Here is a 15225-nt window from a genome sequence, read left to right as displayed (position 1 = left end):
TGAAAACATGTTTAGATTTTTTGGGCAAATTTATTGAAAATGAAATACAGAAATCTAATTTACGTAAGCATTCACACCCTTTGCTAGGACACTCCAAATTGAGCTCAGGTGCATCCAATTTACATTGATCATCCTCGACGTAGCTACAACTTGGATTCCACCTGTGGCCAATTAAATTGTTTGGACATGATTTAGAAAGAAACACACCTGTTGATATAAGGTCCCACAGTTGACAGTGCATGCCAGAGCAGAAACTATTGGAAGAGGTGGAGACCCGCACACTGTCGAAAAAACAAATAAATCCAAAACTGAGGCTTGAATGCAAAATAAAGATGTTTATTAAAATGTCATTGTGCCCAAAAAATAAGTGCAAGAAAGTGCATGAATGAAAAGTGAAAACAAACATTTCATCAATAAATGTCACACGATCAAGCAAGAAAACAGAAAATCTATGAATCAGTACCAAGTACAATAGAATACATGATCTACACTGAACAAAAATATGAATGCAACATGTAAAGTGTTGGCCCATGTTTCATGAGCTGAAATAAAAAAATCCCAAAAGATTTCCGTAAGTACAAAAAAAAAGCTTTTTTCTCACAAATTGTGCACAAATTTGTTCATATCCCTGTTAATGAGCATTTCCCCATAGCCAAGATAATCCATCCCCCTGACAAGTGTGGCATGTCAAGAAGCTGATTTAACAGCATGATCATTACACTGGTGCACCTTGTGCTGGGGACAATAAAAGGCCACTAAAATGTGCAGTTTTGTCACAACACAATGCCACAGATGTCTCAAGTTGAGGGAGCATGCAATTGGCATGCTGACTGCAGGAATGTCCACCAGAGCTGTTGGCAGATAATTGAATGTTAATTTCTCTACCATAAGCTGCCTCAAAAGTTGTTTTAGAGAATTTGATAGTACGTCCAACGGGCCTCACAACTGCAGACCACAGCAGCCCAGGACTTCCACATCCGGCTTCATATGCGGGATCGTCCGAGGGGTATTTCGATCTGTAATAAAGCCATTTTGTGGGGAAAAACTCATGCTGATTGGCTGGGCCTGGCTCCCCAGTGGGTGTGCCTATGCCCTCCAAGTCACACCCATGGCTGCACCCCTGCACACTCATGTTAAATCCATAGATTAGGGCCTAATTTATTTCAATTGATTGATTTCCTTATATGAACTGTAACTCAGTAAAATCATTGAAATTGTTGCGTTTATATTTTTATTCAGTATAGATTATATACAAAAGCGGACAGAGAAATATTTTGATTTCACATAGAGCAGAAACTATAACATGAAGTCCAAGGCACTGTCTGCAGAGCTCCGAGATATACTTGTGATGAGACATATACACACCAAAAGTATGTGGACACCTGCTTTTCAAACAATCTCATTCCAAAATCATGGGCATTAATATGGACTTGGTCCCCGCTTGGCATCGCGCATGGTGATCTTAGGCTTGTGTGCGGCTGCTCAGCCATGGAAATCCATTTAATGGATTTCAGTTATTGCGCTGATGTTGCTTCCAAAAGCAGTTTCGAACTCGGTAGTGAGTGTTGCGACCGAGGACAGACAATTTTTACACGGTTCAGCGCGCTGCAGTCCCGGTCTGTGAGCTTGTGTGGCCTACCACTTCGCAGCTGAGCTGTTGTTGCTAGACGTTTCCACTTCACAATAACAGCAAGGCAGACATTTGACAAACTGACTAGTTGGAAAGGTGACATCCTATGACAGTGCCACATTGAAAGTGCTTCTACACCTATATTGCTTGCTGTTTGGGGATTTAGGCTGGGTTTCTGTACAGTACTTTGTGACATCAGCTGATGTAAGAAGGGCTTTATAAATACATTTGATTGAAAGTCACTGAGCTCTTAAGTACTGGCCAGTCTACTGCCAATTTTTGTCTATGGAGATTGCATGGCTGTGTGCTTGATTATATACACCCGTCAGCAAAAGGTGTGGCTGAAATAGTCAAATCCACTAATTTGAAGGGGTGTCCACACACACACTTGGCCATATAGTGTATAAAACAATGTCTACAGTATTGAAAGTTTAAAAGAGTACAGTGGTCTCCATCATTGGAAAAAATATGGAACTACCCAGACTCTGCCTAGAGCTGGCCCTCCAACCAGGCAAGTAGGACCTTGGTCAGGGAGGTGGCAAAGAACCCAATGACCATTCTGGCAGAACTACAGAGTTCCTTGGCTGAGATGGGAGAACAACAGTCTCTCTATAGCACTTCACCAATCTGGGTTTTATGGGAGAGGGGCCAGGTGGAAGCCAATCCTGATTAAAAGGCACATGACACCACACCTGGAGTTTGCAAAAAGGCACGTGAAAGATTCTTTGGTCTGATGAGACAAAAATTGTACTCTTTGGCCTGAACCAGGCACTGCTCATCACCTATCTAACACCATCCATACTGTGAACCATGGTGGTGGCAGCATCATGCTTTGGGAATATTTTTCAGCGGCAGCGATAAGGAGACTGGTAAGGATAGAGGGAACAATGAATGGAGACAAATACAAGCAAATCTTTTATGACAACCTGCTTCAGTGTAAATGAAAGACTGGGGCTAAGATTTACATTCCAACAGGTCAACGACCCTAAGCATATAGCCAAAGCAACGTTGGAATGGCTTCAGAACAAGAATGTGAAAGTCCTTGAGTGGCCCAGCCAAAGCCCAGACTTGAATCCCATTGAAAATCTGTGGAAAAACCTGAAGATTAACTGAACAGCAAGAGGTTGAGAAAATCTCCAAATCCAGATGTGTAAAACTGATACAGACATCGCCAAGACAACTCAAAGCTGTAAAGCCAAAGGTGCTTCTACAAAGTATTGACTCAGGGGTGTGAATACTTATGTAAATTAGATATTTCTGGATTTAATTTTCAATACATTTGCAAACATTTCTAAAAACAGGTTCACTCTTAAATACAAGTCAAACTAAATGCATGCTCTTCAACCGATCGCTGCCTGCACCTGCCGCCCGTCCAACATCACTACTCTGGCCGGTTCTGACTTAGAATATGTGGACAACTACAAATACCTAGGTGTCTGGTTAGACTGTAAACTCTCCTTCCAGACTCACATCAAACATCTCCAATCCAAAGTTAAATCTAGAATTGGCTTCCCATTTCGCAACAAAGCATCATTCACTCATGCTGCCAAACATACCCTCGTAAAATTGACCATCCTACCGATCCTCGACGATGTCATTTACAAAATAGCCTCCAATACCCTACTCAATAAATTGGATGCAGTCTATCACAGTGCCATCCGTTTTGTCACCAAAGCCCCATATCCTACCCACCACTGCGACCTGTACACTCTCGTTGGCTGGCCCTCGCTACATCAAACCCACTGGCTCCAGGTCATCTATAAGTCTTTGCTAGGTAAAGTCCCCCCTTATCTCAGCTCGCTGGTCACCATAGCCTGTAGCACGCGCTCCAGCAGGTATATCTTTCTGGTCACCCCCAAAACCAATTCTTCCTTTGGCCGCCTCTTTTTCCAGTTCTCTGCTGCCAATGACTCTCAAAAATCTCTGAAACTGAAAACACTTATCTCCCTCACTAGCTTTAAGCACCAGCTGTCAGAGCAGCTAACAGATTACTGCACCTGTACATAGCCCATCTATAATTTAGCCCAAACAACTACCTCTCCCCCTACTGTATTTATTTATTTTGCTCCTTTGCACCCCATTATTTCTCTCTACTTTGCACATTTTTCCACTGCAAATCTACCATTTACTTCACCACCTTGGCCTTTTTTTGCCTCATTTGCGCACATTGTATATAGACTTCTTTTTCTACTGTATTATTGACTGTATGTTTGTTTTACTCCATGTGTAACTCCGTGTTGTTGTATGTGTCGAACTGCTGTGCTTTATCTTGACCAGGTCGCGATTGTAAATGAGAACTTGTTCTCAACTTGCCTACCTGGTTAAATAAAGGTGATTTTTTATTATTTTTTATGGTAGAACAAAAGTCTATTAATCCATTTTGAATTCAGGCTGTAACACAACAAAATGTGGAATAAGTCAAGGGGTATGAATACTTTCTGAAGGCATTGTAACTATTACGTTAACTAAGAACTACTAGACCTGGCTGTCTCTGGATGGGTTGTTCCTCAGCTCTGGGTTGGGGGTGTAGAACATGCTGGAAGGCTCCACAGGAGACTGGGTGTAGTCCGACTCAGAGGTCCCCTCCTCCTGGACACATAAGGTCAAGGGTTTAACACGGAGTGTGTAACATTTTAACTAATATAATCTGATGATTATGTTCTCTATGGGGTGCAGAGTTGAAGTTTTGCTTCTCTCATCTAACCTCCCTTTGTCCTGAGCCCTCCCACACCCCACATGTCATATTGAAGGAGCGGTTCACTGTGTGGAAATCTGCATCCTCTTCACTCTCACTCTGGACACCTGTATAGAAAGATGAGATACTGAGACAGAAGATAGATATGATCCTATCCTACTATGCTTCTGAGCATAAGGACAGTATAGCATGCTTATCAGCTGCATCACCTGCAAAGCTTTTGAAGATCTGCTCCAGCTCAGAGCTGCTTTCGAGGGCCTCAGCTGCAGCTTTCTGTGGCTTTGAGGCAGGGTCTGGAGAGGACCTGTAGCCGTTGTCACTGCGCCCCAGGGGGTCCTGTCTGGGTCTGGGCGGTTCCAACACTCGCCCAAACCCCTGTCTGTCCTCCATCTCCTCACTGTCACTGCTGGCAGGGGGGCCCACAGCCACCCCCAGACGCCCCCGGGTCATCCTGGCCACCAACTCTGACACCTCACCTATGAGAGGATGAGGAACTTAGGAGGAAGTTGGGGTCAGAACTATAATAAATGTAAAGATGGTGTTCTGTGAACTGTAACTTGGGTATAATGCATGTACACTGAACAAAAATATATAACAAAGCAATTTCAAAGATTTTACAGAGTTAGTTCATAAGGAAATCAGTTAATTAGGACCTAATCTATGGATTTCACCTGGCTGGGAATATAAATATGAATCTGTTGGTCATAGATAACTTTTAAAGTTACGGGTGTGGATCAGAAAATCATATAGTGGGGTGAACACCATTTATCGTACACGTGTATTCAGAGCATTCTAACATGCTGGTTCGTGGTGACATGTCTGGTGAGTATGCAGGCCATGAAAGAACTGGGACATTTTCAGCATCCAGGAATTGTGTACAGACCCTTGCGACATGGGGCTGTGCACTATCATGCTGAAACATGAGGTGATGGTGGTGGATGAATGGCACAACAATGGGCCTCAGTATCGCCACAGTAGCTCTGTGCATTCAAATTGCCATCAATAAAATGCAATTGTGTTAGTTGTCCGTAGCTTATGCCTGCCCACACCGTAACCCCACCATAGGGGCACTCTGTTCACAATGTTGACATCAGCAAACCCCTCGCACACATGACACCATACATGCCGTCTACTCAGTACAGTTGAAACAGTTGTGCCCCCACAGTTGAAACCAGGATTAATTTGTGAAGCGTACACTTCTCCAGCGTGCCAGTGGCCATCGAAGGTGAGCATTTTCCCAATTAGTTGGTTACGACGCCGAACTGCAGTCAGGTCAAGGACGACAAGCATTTGCCCTCTTAGTTGGATACGATGCCGAACTGCAGTCAGGTCAAGGACGACAAGCATTTGCCCTCTTAGTTGGATACGATGCCGAACTGCAGTCAGGTCAAGGACGACAAGCATTTGCCCTCTTAGTTGGAAACGATGCCGAACTGCAGTCAGGTCAAGGACGACAAGCATTTGCCCTCTTAGTTGGAAACGATGCCGAACTGCAGTCAGGTCAAGGACGACAAGGTGAGGACAACGAGCGGGCAGATGAGCTTCCCTGAGTTTCTGACAGTTTGTGCAGAAAGTATTTGGTTGAGCAAACCCAGCTTTATCAGCTGTCCGGGTGGCTGGTCTCAGACGATCCTGTAGGTGACGTAGCCAGATGGAAGTCCTGGGCTGTGTAGCAGCACAAGTTGCACCTGTGTAATGATCATGCTGTTTATAATCAGCTTCTTGATATGCCACACCTGTCAGGTGGATGGATTATTTGTGCACAAAATTTGAGAGACATATGCTTTTTGTACGTATGGACAATTTATGGGTTCTTATTTCAGCTCATGAAACCAACACATTACATGTTGTGCTTATATTTTTGTTCAGTGTATAATATAGTGAAATCTCACTGGTCCATTTGGCCTTGGCTGGGAGCTCAGGCTGTCTGGGACTGTCCTCAAGAGATTCTGTCCCCTCAGAAGACAGACAGAGCCTGGGATGGGGCAGAGGGAGCAGGTTGTCAATAACACGCAAACAAAATGTAAAGTGATGTGTCACCAAATCCTAGTCATTTTTTAAACAGAAAATGTTGCTCAAAGGTATACTGTTGTAGCTAATTGTAGGATATTGGTGTTGCAATTATTGTACATTTTGGGTTAGATTTGCACAATTGTCCCCACCATACAGTTTGACTAAACGAGGCCACTGGGAGTTTTATATCCCACACTTACTTTCTACCGTATGCATATGGATTTAGAGCAGAGAACAGTGCTGCCTTTGTCAGTGTTCTGTACCTGTCAGTGAGTTCCTGTCTGTCCACTGACTGCTGCTTTGTCTCTGCCTGCGGACCTCCTCTCACTGTCCCTCTGGAGCCTCCATCTCTACCTGCCTACCAGACAGACAGCAGTCACTCACTCAGATAGTCACAACACAACCTGGGAAGAGCTATAGTTGTGACAAACTGTACTATGGGAATATATTCTTCATCCAATCATGGCACTCTTGTGAGACTCAAGTTGCAGTTGTGTGTGTGTGTAACACCAGAGGATGCAAATTGTGGTGGTGTGCTACCTGCTGCTGCCTTCTGGGGCATATGTTGACAAAGCTGTCCTCCGGAGCCGAGCTATAGTGGCTCATCTCCTCGCCCTCGCTGCCGGTTCCCTCCGAAGTAGTGCACTCCAAAGTAGGGTACTCCTCCGAAGGGCACTCCAGATTAGGGTATTCCTCTGCAGGATACTCCCTCTGCCACGCGGCCAGCTCCTCAGCGCTGAGCTGCATGGACTCTCCTCCCTTCAGTAGCTCGGCCTCCAGTCTCTTGGCTGAGGGATGGACACCATGTGGTAGGAGGCGGTACTGTGAAGGAGGCCCCACTGCGCGGGATATGTAACTACACACCGACCCAGAGAGAGTGGAGGAGAGGGAGGTGGAGGCTGAGGAGGAGATGTGGGGTGTCTGAGGATCTTTTCCCTCTGCCCCTCCGTCCACCTCGTCGACCGCCCCCCGCTCCTGTTGCCGTCGAGAACGGCCTGTTTCCACGGTGGCCAGGTTGCACTCAGACTGCTGCAACAGTACCTGGGAGACCTTGAGGTTAAGGACAATGGAGCTGATGTGCTCCGAGAGCTTTGCGGACACTGGGCGCTCTGGCTGAACAGCCCTCTCCTTCATAATTGTCCGCTCCTCTTCTTCCTCCTCTGTTACAGTGCTGGAGTCAGACTCTTCTTCTTGGGTGTTGTAGGGTTCCGATGGCACAACAGAGCACAGGCGCCAGTCATCCAGGGGCAGGATGTCCCTAAAAGAGATGTCACGGTGGAATATGGGCTGTTCAGAGTCTGTTGTCATTCCTCCTTCTCCCCCCTCTGTCTCGTTCTCTCTGTCCAGGAGTTTGTCCAGTTCGTTGAGCTGGTCCTGGATCTCCCTGTTCACTTTAGTGTCCATGGAACTGCCTAAAGAACCTTCCTGTGCGTCAGTGTAGGCGGTAGGCCTGAGGTCTGAGAAAGAGGGGAAAAGACATGGATGAAACCCTTTTTTAAAATGTTTATATTGTTCAGGGTGTTTTGTATGTGCTCTGTTCACCACCAGCACCTGCAGGCTCCTTGACTGGGGCGGACTCTGGACTCCAGCCTGCAGGCCTGAGCCCTCCTCCTACGTCTCTGTACAGCCCACTCCTCCTCCTTCCCCCTACTTGGGACAGCTCCTACCACACACACACACACCAGGATCACCACAGAGAGGCCATAATAACAAATCCATGTGAGGCTGCTGCCACTATTACGACACCAACCATTGCTTATGTTGGCGGAGTGCCTAGGCTGCAGTCTATACCTTCATGTCTTGGCGCAGTGTATAGCGCAAGTCCTGCAGGCTGTGTGTGCGGTCCTCGGGGCGGGGCTGCAGGCCAACCCTGACCAAGGCGTAGTAAGGCTGGGGCACACTGGAATCTGTAGCCAGGGCCTGGCCCGACTCTACAGTCTGCCTGATCCAACGAGGGTCCACCGGGCCCCACGGCACTGTGTCTACGGTAGAACACACACACCAAGGTCACACAAATATTCACACTGCTGCAGTGGACAACAGACGGAGTAGCTACCTGTATAGAGCTCCTGGATGATGGCACACAGGCTGTAGAGGTCAGCCTTCCCTGTGCAGGGTCTCCGTCTGATCACCTCAGGGGCGGCCCAGTTGTACAGGCCTGGGGGCAGGGGCAGGTGAGCCGAGGGTCTGCGGTGACTATTGTCACTGGGAGAAGAACAGGACATACAGACCAATCCCCATTACTTACCACCCTTATGGAATAATGTTCAGTATTTCATTGCAGGCGCATGGACTACAACAAAATTTGTTTAGGAAAAAGAAAGACCTAGTAGTGCAAGTTTCCTTTTTTTCCTACCTGGGCACCATGAAGCCGAGGCCGGAGAGTTTGGCCACGCCAGGGTGTGTGAGGAGGATGCTGTGGGAGGAAAGCGCTCGCAACACAAGGGCCCGACCGTGCAGGTAGAGCAGAGCCTCACACACCTGCAGCACCACCAACAGCATGGTCTCAGCACGCAGCACAGGAAACTCAGCACGCTGGTGAGGTGAACAAATACATTTGTTAAATTGAATGAATGTGTAAGTACAAAACACATACAAATGTTGAAAGTGTGTGTATGTGTGGTGGGGATTACCCTCTGGTGCAGCAAGTTGTGCAGAGAGCCCACATGGACCCGCTCAAACACCAGACGGACCCTCATCAGGTCACTGGACATGCTCACTGCCATCAGCTGCAGCAGGTATGGATGGAACAGCTGGCTACAAACAGACAGTCACACAGCAGTTACTGGGTTATGCTGTATATCCATAAACAGCATCAATAGCACTGAAATGATAGTCTTTAACATAAAGTACACCTATCATTTGGAGAAACATTTGAGAACTCAACGCAGCAGTCATTTAAGTTGTTTAAAGAGTTCAAAGAGTGTCATCGTCTTCTCACTTGCAGTACTCCAGCTCAATGAGCATCAGGTCAAGGTAGGCCTCTTGGCTGCCTCCTTGTGGAGAGATGGACTGCAGCTCCTTCACAGTGATCCTGCAGCCCTTCCAGCTGTAACTGACAGATGGAACAACCAGTTTAGAGGAAAAAACATCTAAATCGGTAGCTTCTTATTTGATGCAATCCCATAGGAGTTATATAAGACGTGGTTCCAGTCCTCAGTAGTCTTACTTGGTCATGGTAATGAAGGCGCCACAGGAGAAGGAGAGGAGGGGTTCGTCGTCCGCCTGCCCCAACTCACTGTCCCCAATCACAGGCAGGGAGGCCAGAAGGCCCAACGCATATCCCGGTTTATCTATACACAACTGAGCCCAGCAAGAAAACACAGTCACTCACTCTCATCCAGAAACAAAATACTGCCATTCCAAAATATATACCACACTATATGCAATTTAGCAGATGCTTTTATCCAAATAAACTCATACTTACATACATACACACATATATAGTATAATGATATAGGGAAAAATCCTAATATGACGTGGGCACATGATGCAACTTATTTTGGTTTTCATCAACTTCACCATTTTAGGCAAATACCTTTCCAAAGCCAAAACATTGCACTGTGTCACAGGCAGAGGACTTGGTAATCTTTCTGTTGAGGTGCAGGTCAGAGCCACTGCAACATGGGAGAAATGTTAACATACAGATTTTAAGAAAACAAACCCCCCAAAAATGGGCAGTATTAATGTAGGATCCCCCGCCTACTCACCCGGACTTGAGGAGCTCCAGTAGAGAGGGGGAGCGCAGCAGAGTCTTGGAAGAGGTGGAGGTGGGGGTCCGGCGCAGCTCCCTGGGCTGGGGGGACTGAGACAGGCTGTGCATGTGGTTCACACAGCTCTTCAGGAACTTAAGCATCTTGATGACAGAGAGGGAGTGTGAGATTAGTAGTGTATACAGTATGTATCTGATCATTGTATCTGTGAGCACCAACCCTGGCGCTGTGCTCCTGAGCCCCAGCCTCGGCCCAGTCTTGGGGGCTCCTGCCTTTGTGGTCGTGGAGCCTTAGGTCCCCCCCTGCATCTAGCAGGCCGCTCAGCAGCCAGGGGTTACAGGCGAACACAGCAGCGTGGACAGGGGTGCTCCTGTCCTCACAGCGACTACACAGGAAAATAGGTCACTCACAGTATGGTGTCACAAAACATGCTGCACTAAAAGGCTTACACATCTTCAAGTATTTATTTTATGTCTAAAAAGAGAGGAGACATGAGTGTGTGAATGACTTGTCAATCTTACTGGTTGGGGTCAGCTCCAAATTGCAGAAGGAGCTCAGTGACACTTGCCAGGCCCAGGAGAGATGCACAGAACAGAGGTGTCTGGCCCAAGTGATTGACACAGTCCACATCCACACCTATAGCACAGCATCAGAACAGCTTTCAATTGATTCACTTCATAAGGTAGCCATTTAGTCATAACTGTCAAGCTCACTGGGTAGAATGCTAGTAGATAGTGATCATAATAACCAGAATCTGGCTTTACAGGAGAAGTCAGAGGGGTTGGGTTAAATGCGGAAGACATTTCAGTTGTACAACTGACTAGGCATCCCCTTTCCGCAGCCATTGAACTCGTCATTTACCAGCTTAATAATGTCAAGATACATTCGTTACTCACAAATGATGAAGTTATGAGTAGCAACTATCATAATTTACTGCCATCACAGCCAGTATGTACTTCCCAAAAAGTTCTAAATAAGAATGTACAATCCACTGAAAAAAAATGCCTATAGTGCACCTCCAATGTAAATCGCTCACATCATTGATCCCGGATAGCACTAACCTTACTGCCATGCACAGGTCGGAACTATACAACACATCAATACATTGACCGTGCCAGAGGCATTTTTTTCTGTTTCATGTAACTTTTTGTAATAGTATTTTTTTTAAACAGCACTCACACATACCAGCGTATGTATGTGTGTATATATATATATATATATACACACACACACACACATACACACACACACACAATTTTCCTCTTCCCGCTCGGCGCTTCTCTCACCCCATCCCCGCATCTCTCAATACATACATTTTAAACAAACTTACAAACAGAAATTAAACAAAAAAGCTCAGTTTAAACCAAGAAGTTAGGTTCCACACATGGAACGTACAGTGTAGTTCTGAAATACATAGATCCCCACCATTCTAAGAGAATCCTTGCAGCATAATAGCTGATACCTCAGGTTCTAGGTAATTTAGATAAGGTTCCCATACTTTGTAGAACTGGTCTGTTTTAGAATGCAATGTACATGTCAGATATTCCAGAGGCACCCATTCAAATAGTGTCTTATGCCAGTCTTTAATAGAAGGAACCTTCTCACTAATCCACTGTAAAAGGATGTTTTTCCTCGCTGCGGAGGTAAGGATGTTGTAAAGCCTCCTCTTACCCACAGAAGTAACATGCCTACTAGGGAGACCCAACAGTAAAGAAACTGGGTCCAATTCTAGATCAACCCCTAGGATCTTTTCAATTTCTTGCAAATCACCAGACTAGTATCTTTGTATTTTGGTACATGACCATAAACAATGTGTTAGGGTGCCTGTATCAGTTTTGCATTTAAGACACTGAGAAGAGGAAGTGGGGCTAAAAGCATGTCTGTGATTTGGGGATATATGCAATCTGTGTATTATTCTTAATTGGATTGCTCTAGTACGGTTACATATAGATATTGTTTTTGCATATCTCCAAATGTCCTCCCACATCTCTTCGTCAATAGTAACAGACAATTCTTTCTCCCACACTTGTTTCACCCTCTGTGTTGACCGCAGAAAAGGACCTTAAAGCATCATAAAACAGACATGTTCCTTTGTGGGGGAAAAAAGCATTCTTTCAATGACAGACATATCAGGGTTACCAATTAAGGTGGTGCTCTTCAGAATATAATGTCTTACTTGTAGGAAGCTGAAAAAGTCCTGCTTTGGGAGTCGATATTTCTCAACCATCTGCTCAAATGACAATAAAATCGTATCAGCAAATAAGTCATTTAATCTGCGTATGCCCTTATTAAGCCAAAAGTTAAAGCCAGCATCCAGCAATCCTGGACTAAAATCTGGGTTGTTAAGAATTTGGGTAAGAGCAGAGGTTAGTTTGGACCTTCCCAGGAAGCGTTGAACTGACCTCCATACTTTGAGTGTGTTAAGTGTAATGGGATTATTGCAGTGATCTTCTACAGACTTGAAACTTCTGAAAAATAAAAGATCCTGTAAGGGGTATTTTGAAAGAGAAGTCTCAATGTCTAACCAAATAGAGGAGCCATCATTTGTGATCCAGTCAGAAATATAACATAGGTGGGCACACCACTAATAGAACCTGATATTGGGCAGCCCATAGAACTTGGCAGCTGCAATATTACCATCTTAAGTCTTGGCTTGCGTTTACGCCATATAAAAGGAACTTAGGCATCCATTTACATCCTTTATTACCTTATTGGAGAGTAATACTGGGGTCATTTGGATTGGGTAAAGTAGTCTAGGTAAAATGTTCATTTTCAAGAAGGATATCCTACCCAACCAAGAAAATCGGGAGAGAGTTCCACCGTCTTATTGTATCAAACGAGGGAACAAAATTGGCTTTGTACATTTGCTGGAATTTAGGAGTTACAAATATACCCAGATACATGAAACCTGAGGGAGACCATTTAAAAGGGAAGGGGGGAGAAGTATTAGGTACAGAGTGTAGGTTAGTGGCATAGACTCTGATTTATTTAAGTTAATCTTGTAGCCTGAGAATTCGCTGAATAATTCAATAATATTAATAAGAGATGTAATTGAAGTCTCGGAACTAGAGATGAATATCAGGACATCATCAGCATACAAGCTTATTTTATGGTGAACATCACCAATGAGCAGCCCCTGTATAGCAGGCAGCCCTGATGGCCTCGGCCAGTGGTTCCATAACGAGTGCAAATAGGAGAGGGGACAAAGGACAGCCCTGTCTGGTACCTCTGTATATAGAGAAGCTATTTGACCTCAAATCAAATCAAATTATATTTGTCACATACACATGGTTAGCAGATGTTAATGCGAGTGTAGCGAAATGCTTGTGCTTCTAGTTCCGACAATGCAGTAATAACCAACAAGTAATCTAACTAACAATTCCAAAACTACTGTCTTATACACAGTGTAAGGGGATAAAGAATATGTACATAAAGATATATGAATGAGTGATGGTACAGAGCAGCATAGGCAAGATACAGTAGATGGTATCGAGTACAGTATATACATATGAGGTGAGTATGTAAACAAAGTGGCATAGTTAAAGTGGCTAGTGATACATGTATTACATAAGGATGCAGTAGATGATATAGAGTACAGTATATACGTATACATATGAGATTAATAATGTAGGGTATGTAGACATTATATTAGGTAGCATTGTTTAAAGTGGCTAGTGATATATTTTACATCATTTCCCATCAATTCCCATTATTAAAGTGGCTGGAGTTGAGTCAGTGTGTTGGCAGCATTAGTAAGGACAGCAGCCTGAGGATCATCATATAAAACTTTCACCCGTTTTATAAAATTGTCCCCTAGACCAAATTTATTTAGAGCCAAGATTAGGACCACTCCACACGATCAAATGCTTTCTCAGCCTCTAGGGAGAGCACAAGACCATCCATAGCACTTTGTTGGTAGGCTTGAATTACATTAAGAAGCCGCCTGACATTGTTGCATGACTTACGGCCCTTAATGAAGCCAGTTTGGTCTCCTTTCACAATTAATGGCAGTGAGTCCTCTAATCTTGTGGCTAGAATTTTAGAAAGCAATTTTCTCTCCACATTCAGAAGGGAAATTGGTCTGTACGAGGAACAAGACTGGACATTTTCCCTTTTTGAGAATAAGTGATATGTTGGCTTATCTCAGCGTTTGAACATGAGTGGTTAAACATATCACGCAATGGCTCAAGGATCAAGCCATGGAACTCTTTATAGAACTCACTACAAAACCCGTCTGGTCCTGGGGCCTTACCATTTTGCAGATTCTTAATTGCGAACATTATCTCTTCCTCTGTAATAGGTGCATTAAGGAGAGGCCTCTGTTCTTCGGAGATAGTAGGGAGCTCAATCTTAGAAAATAAGTTCTCCATTAATTTGGGTGCATCATTTGGCAGTTCTGAGGCATAAAGGTTTGCATAAAATTTCTTAAGTCGTTTATCAATTGATTTTCATATAAATGATTGCCATCAGAATCGGTAATAGTAGCAATTAACTCAAGAGTCAGCACTCTTTTTAGCTAGGTATGCCAAGTACTTTCCTGGCTTATCGCCATGTTCATATAGCTTTTGCCTGACAAATCTCTTTTTTTTTCAGCGTCCTGTGTTAGGAGAGAGTCCAACATTGATATAAGGACTGATATGTTTATTAATAGGGCAGGAGTGGAAGTTTTAATATAGTCCTTCTCTTTAGTTCCTAATTCACCCTGTAACGGTTTTTGCTTTTCACGCTTTTTCAGTCTCTTAGTGGCTGTGTATGACATAATCACACCCCTGGCGTACGCTTTACAGGTTTCCCAAAGGATCGAGGGGTTATCTGTTGATTGAGAGTTAAGAGAAAAATACTTTAAACTCTGTAATAAAATATGATGTGAATGTATGGACTTTAAGAATGGTTGTATTCAACCTCCAATGTCTTGACCGATTGAATGCCCCGTTGAGTTTGATGTCCAGGATCACCTCAGCATGATCAGATATGACTATGCTTCCTATCCTAGTGGATAAAACAGACTGCAAAGATGTCCTGGGCATAAAAAAGTAATCTATTCTAGTCTGACATCCATGAGGTGCAGAGAAAAAAGTGAACTCTGTTGGAGGGATGAAAAGTTCTCCAGACATCCGCATACCCCAGATCATCACAAATAGCTTTAAGTGACTTAGCTTGAGGAGAGAGTGAAG

The 15225-nt window shown here is 44.4% G+C and overlaps 1 protein-coding gene across 6 annotated transcripts in view; it reads right to left on the bottom strand.

The window, feature by feature from the left end:
- LOC115135964 (inactive serine/threonine-protein kinase TEX14) overlaps positions 1-15225 on the bottom strand; it is a 33766-nt gene that overhangs the window by 12128 nt on the left and 6413 nt on the right. For all 6 annotated transcript variants that reach the window (XM_029671233.2, XM_029671234.2, XM_029671232.2 and 3 more), the window contains 17 exons: positions 10573-10687; positions 10271-10436; positions 10049-10194; positions 9877-9955; positions 9508-9641; positions 9280-9393; positions 8972-9095; positions 8695-8873; positions 8395-8543; positions 8130-8320; positions 7890-8001; positions 6879-7795; positions 6602-6696; positions 6218-6300; positions 4535-4801; positions 4335-4432; positions 4112-4219 (listed from right to left, as the gene is read on the bottom strand). In XM_029671233.2, the coding sequence (XP_029527093.1) occupies positions 4112-4219; positions 4335-4432; positions 4535-4801; positions 6218-6300; positions 6602-6696; positions 6879-7795; positions 7890-8001; positions 8130-8320; positions 8395-8543; positions 8695-8873; positions 8972-9095; positions 9280-9393; positions 9508-9641; positions 9877-9955; positions 10049-10194; positions 10271-10436; positions 10573-10687 (3077 nt within the window). The remainder of the gene's footprint in view (positions 1-4111; positions 4220-4334; positions 4433-4534; positions 4802-6217; positions 6301-6601; positions 6697-6878; positions 7796-7889; positions 8002-8129; positions 8321-8394; positions 8544-8694; positions 8874-8971; positions 9096-9279; positions 9394-9507; positions 9642-9876; positions 9956-10048; positions 10195-10270; positions 10437-10572; positions 10688-15225) is intronic.

The sequence above is a fragment of the Oncorhynchus nerka genome, linkage group LG10 (assembly GCF_034236695.1).
Source record: "Oncorhynchus nerka isolate Pitt River linkage group LG10, Oner_Uvic_2.0, whole genome shotgun sequence".
Taxonomy (NCBI): domain Eukaryota; kingdom Metazoa; phylum Chordata; class Actinopteri; order Salmoniformes; family Salmonidae; genus Oncorhynchus; species Oncorhynchus nerka.
This window is presented reverse-complemented; position numbering and strand designations above follow the sequence as displayed.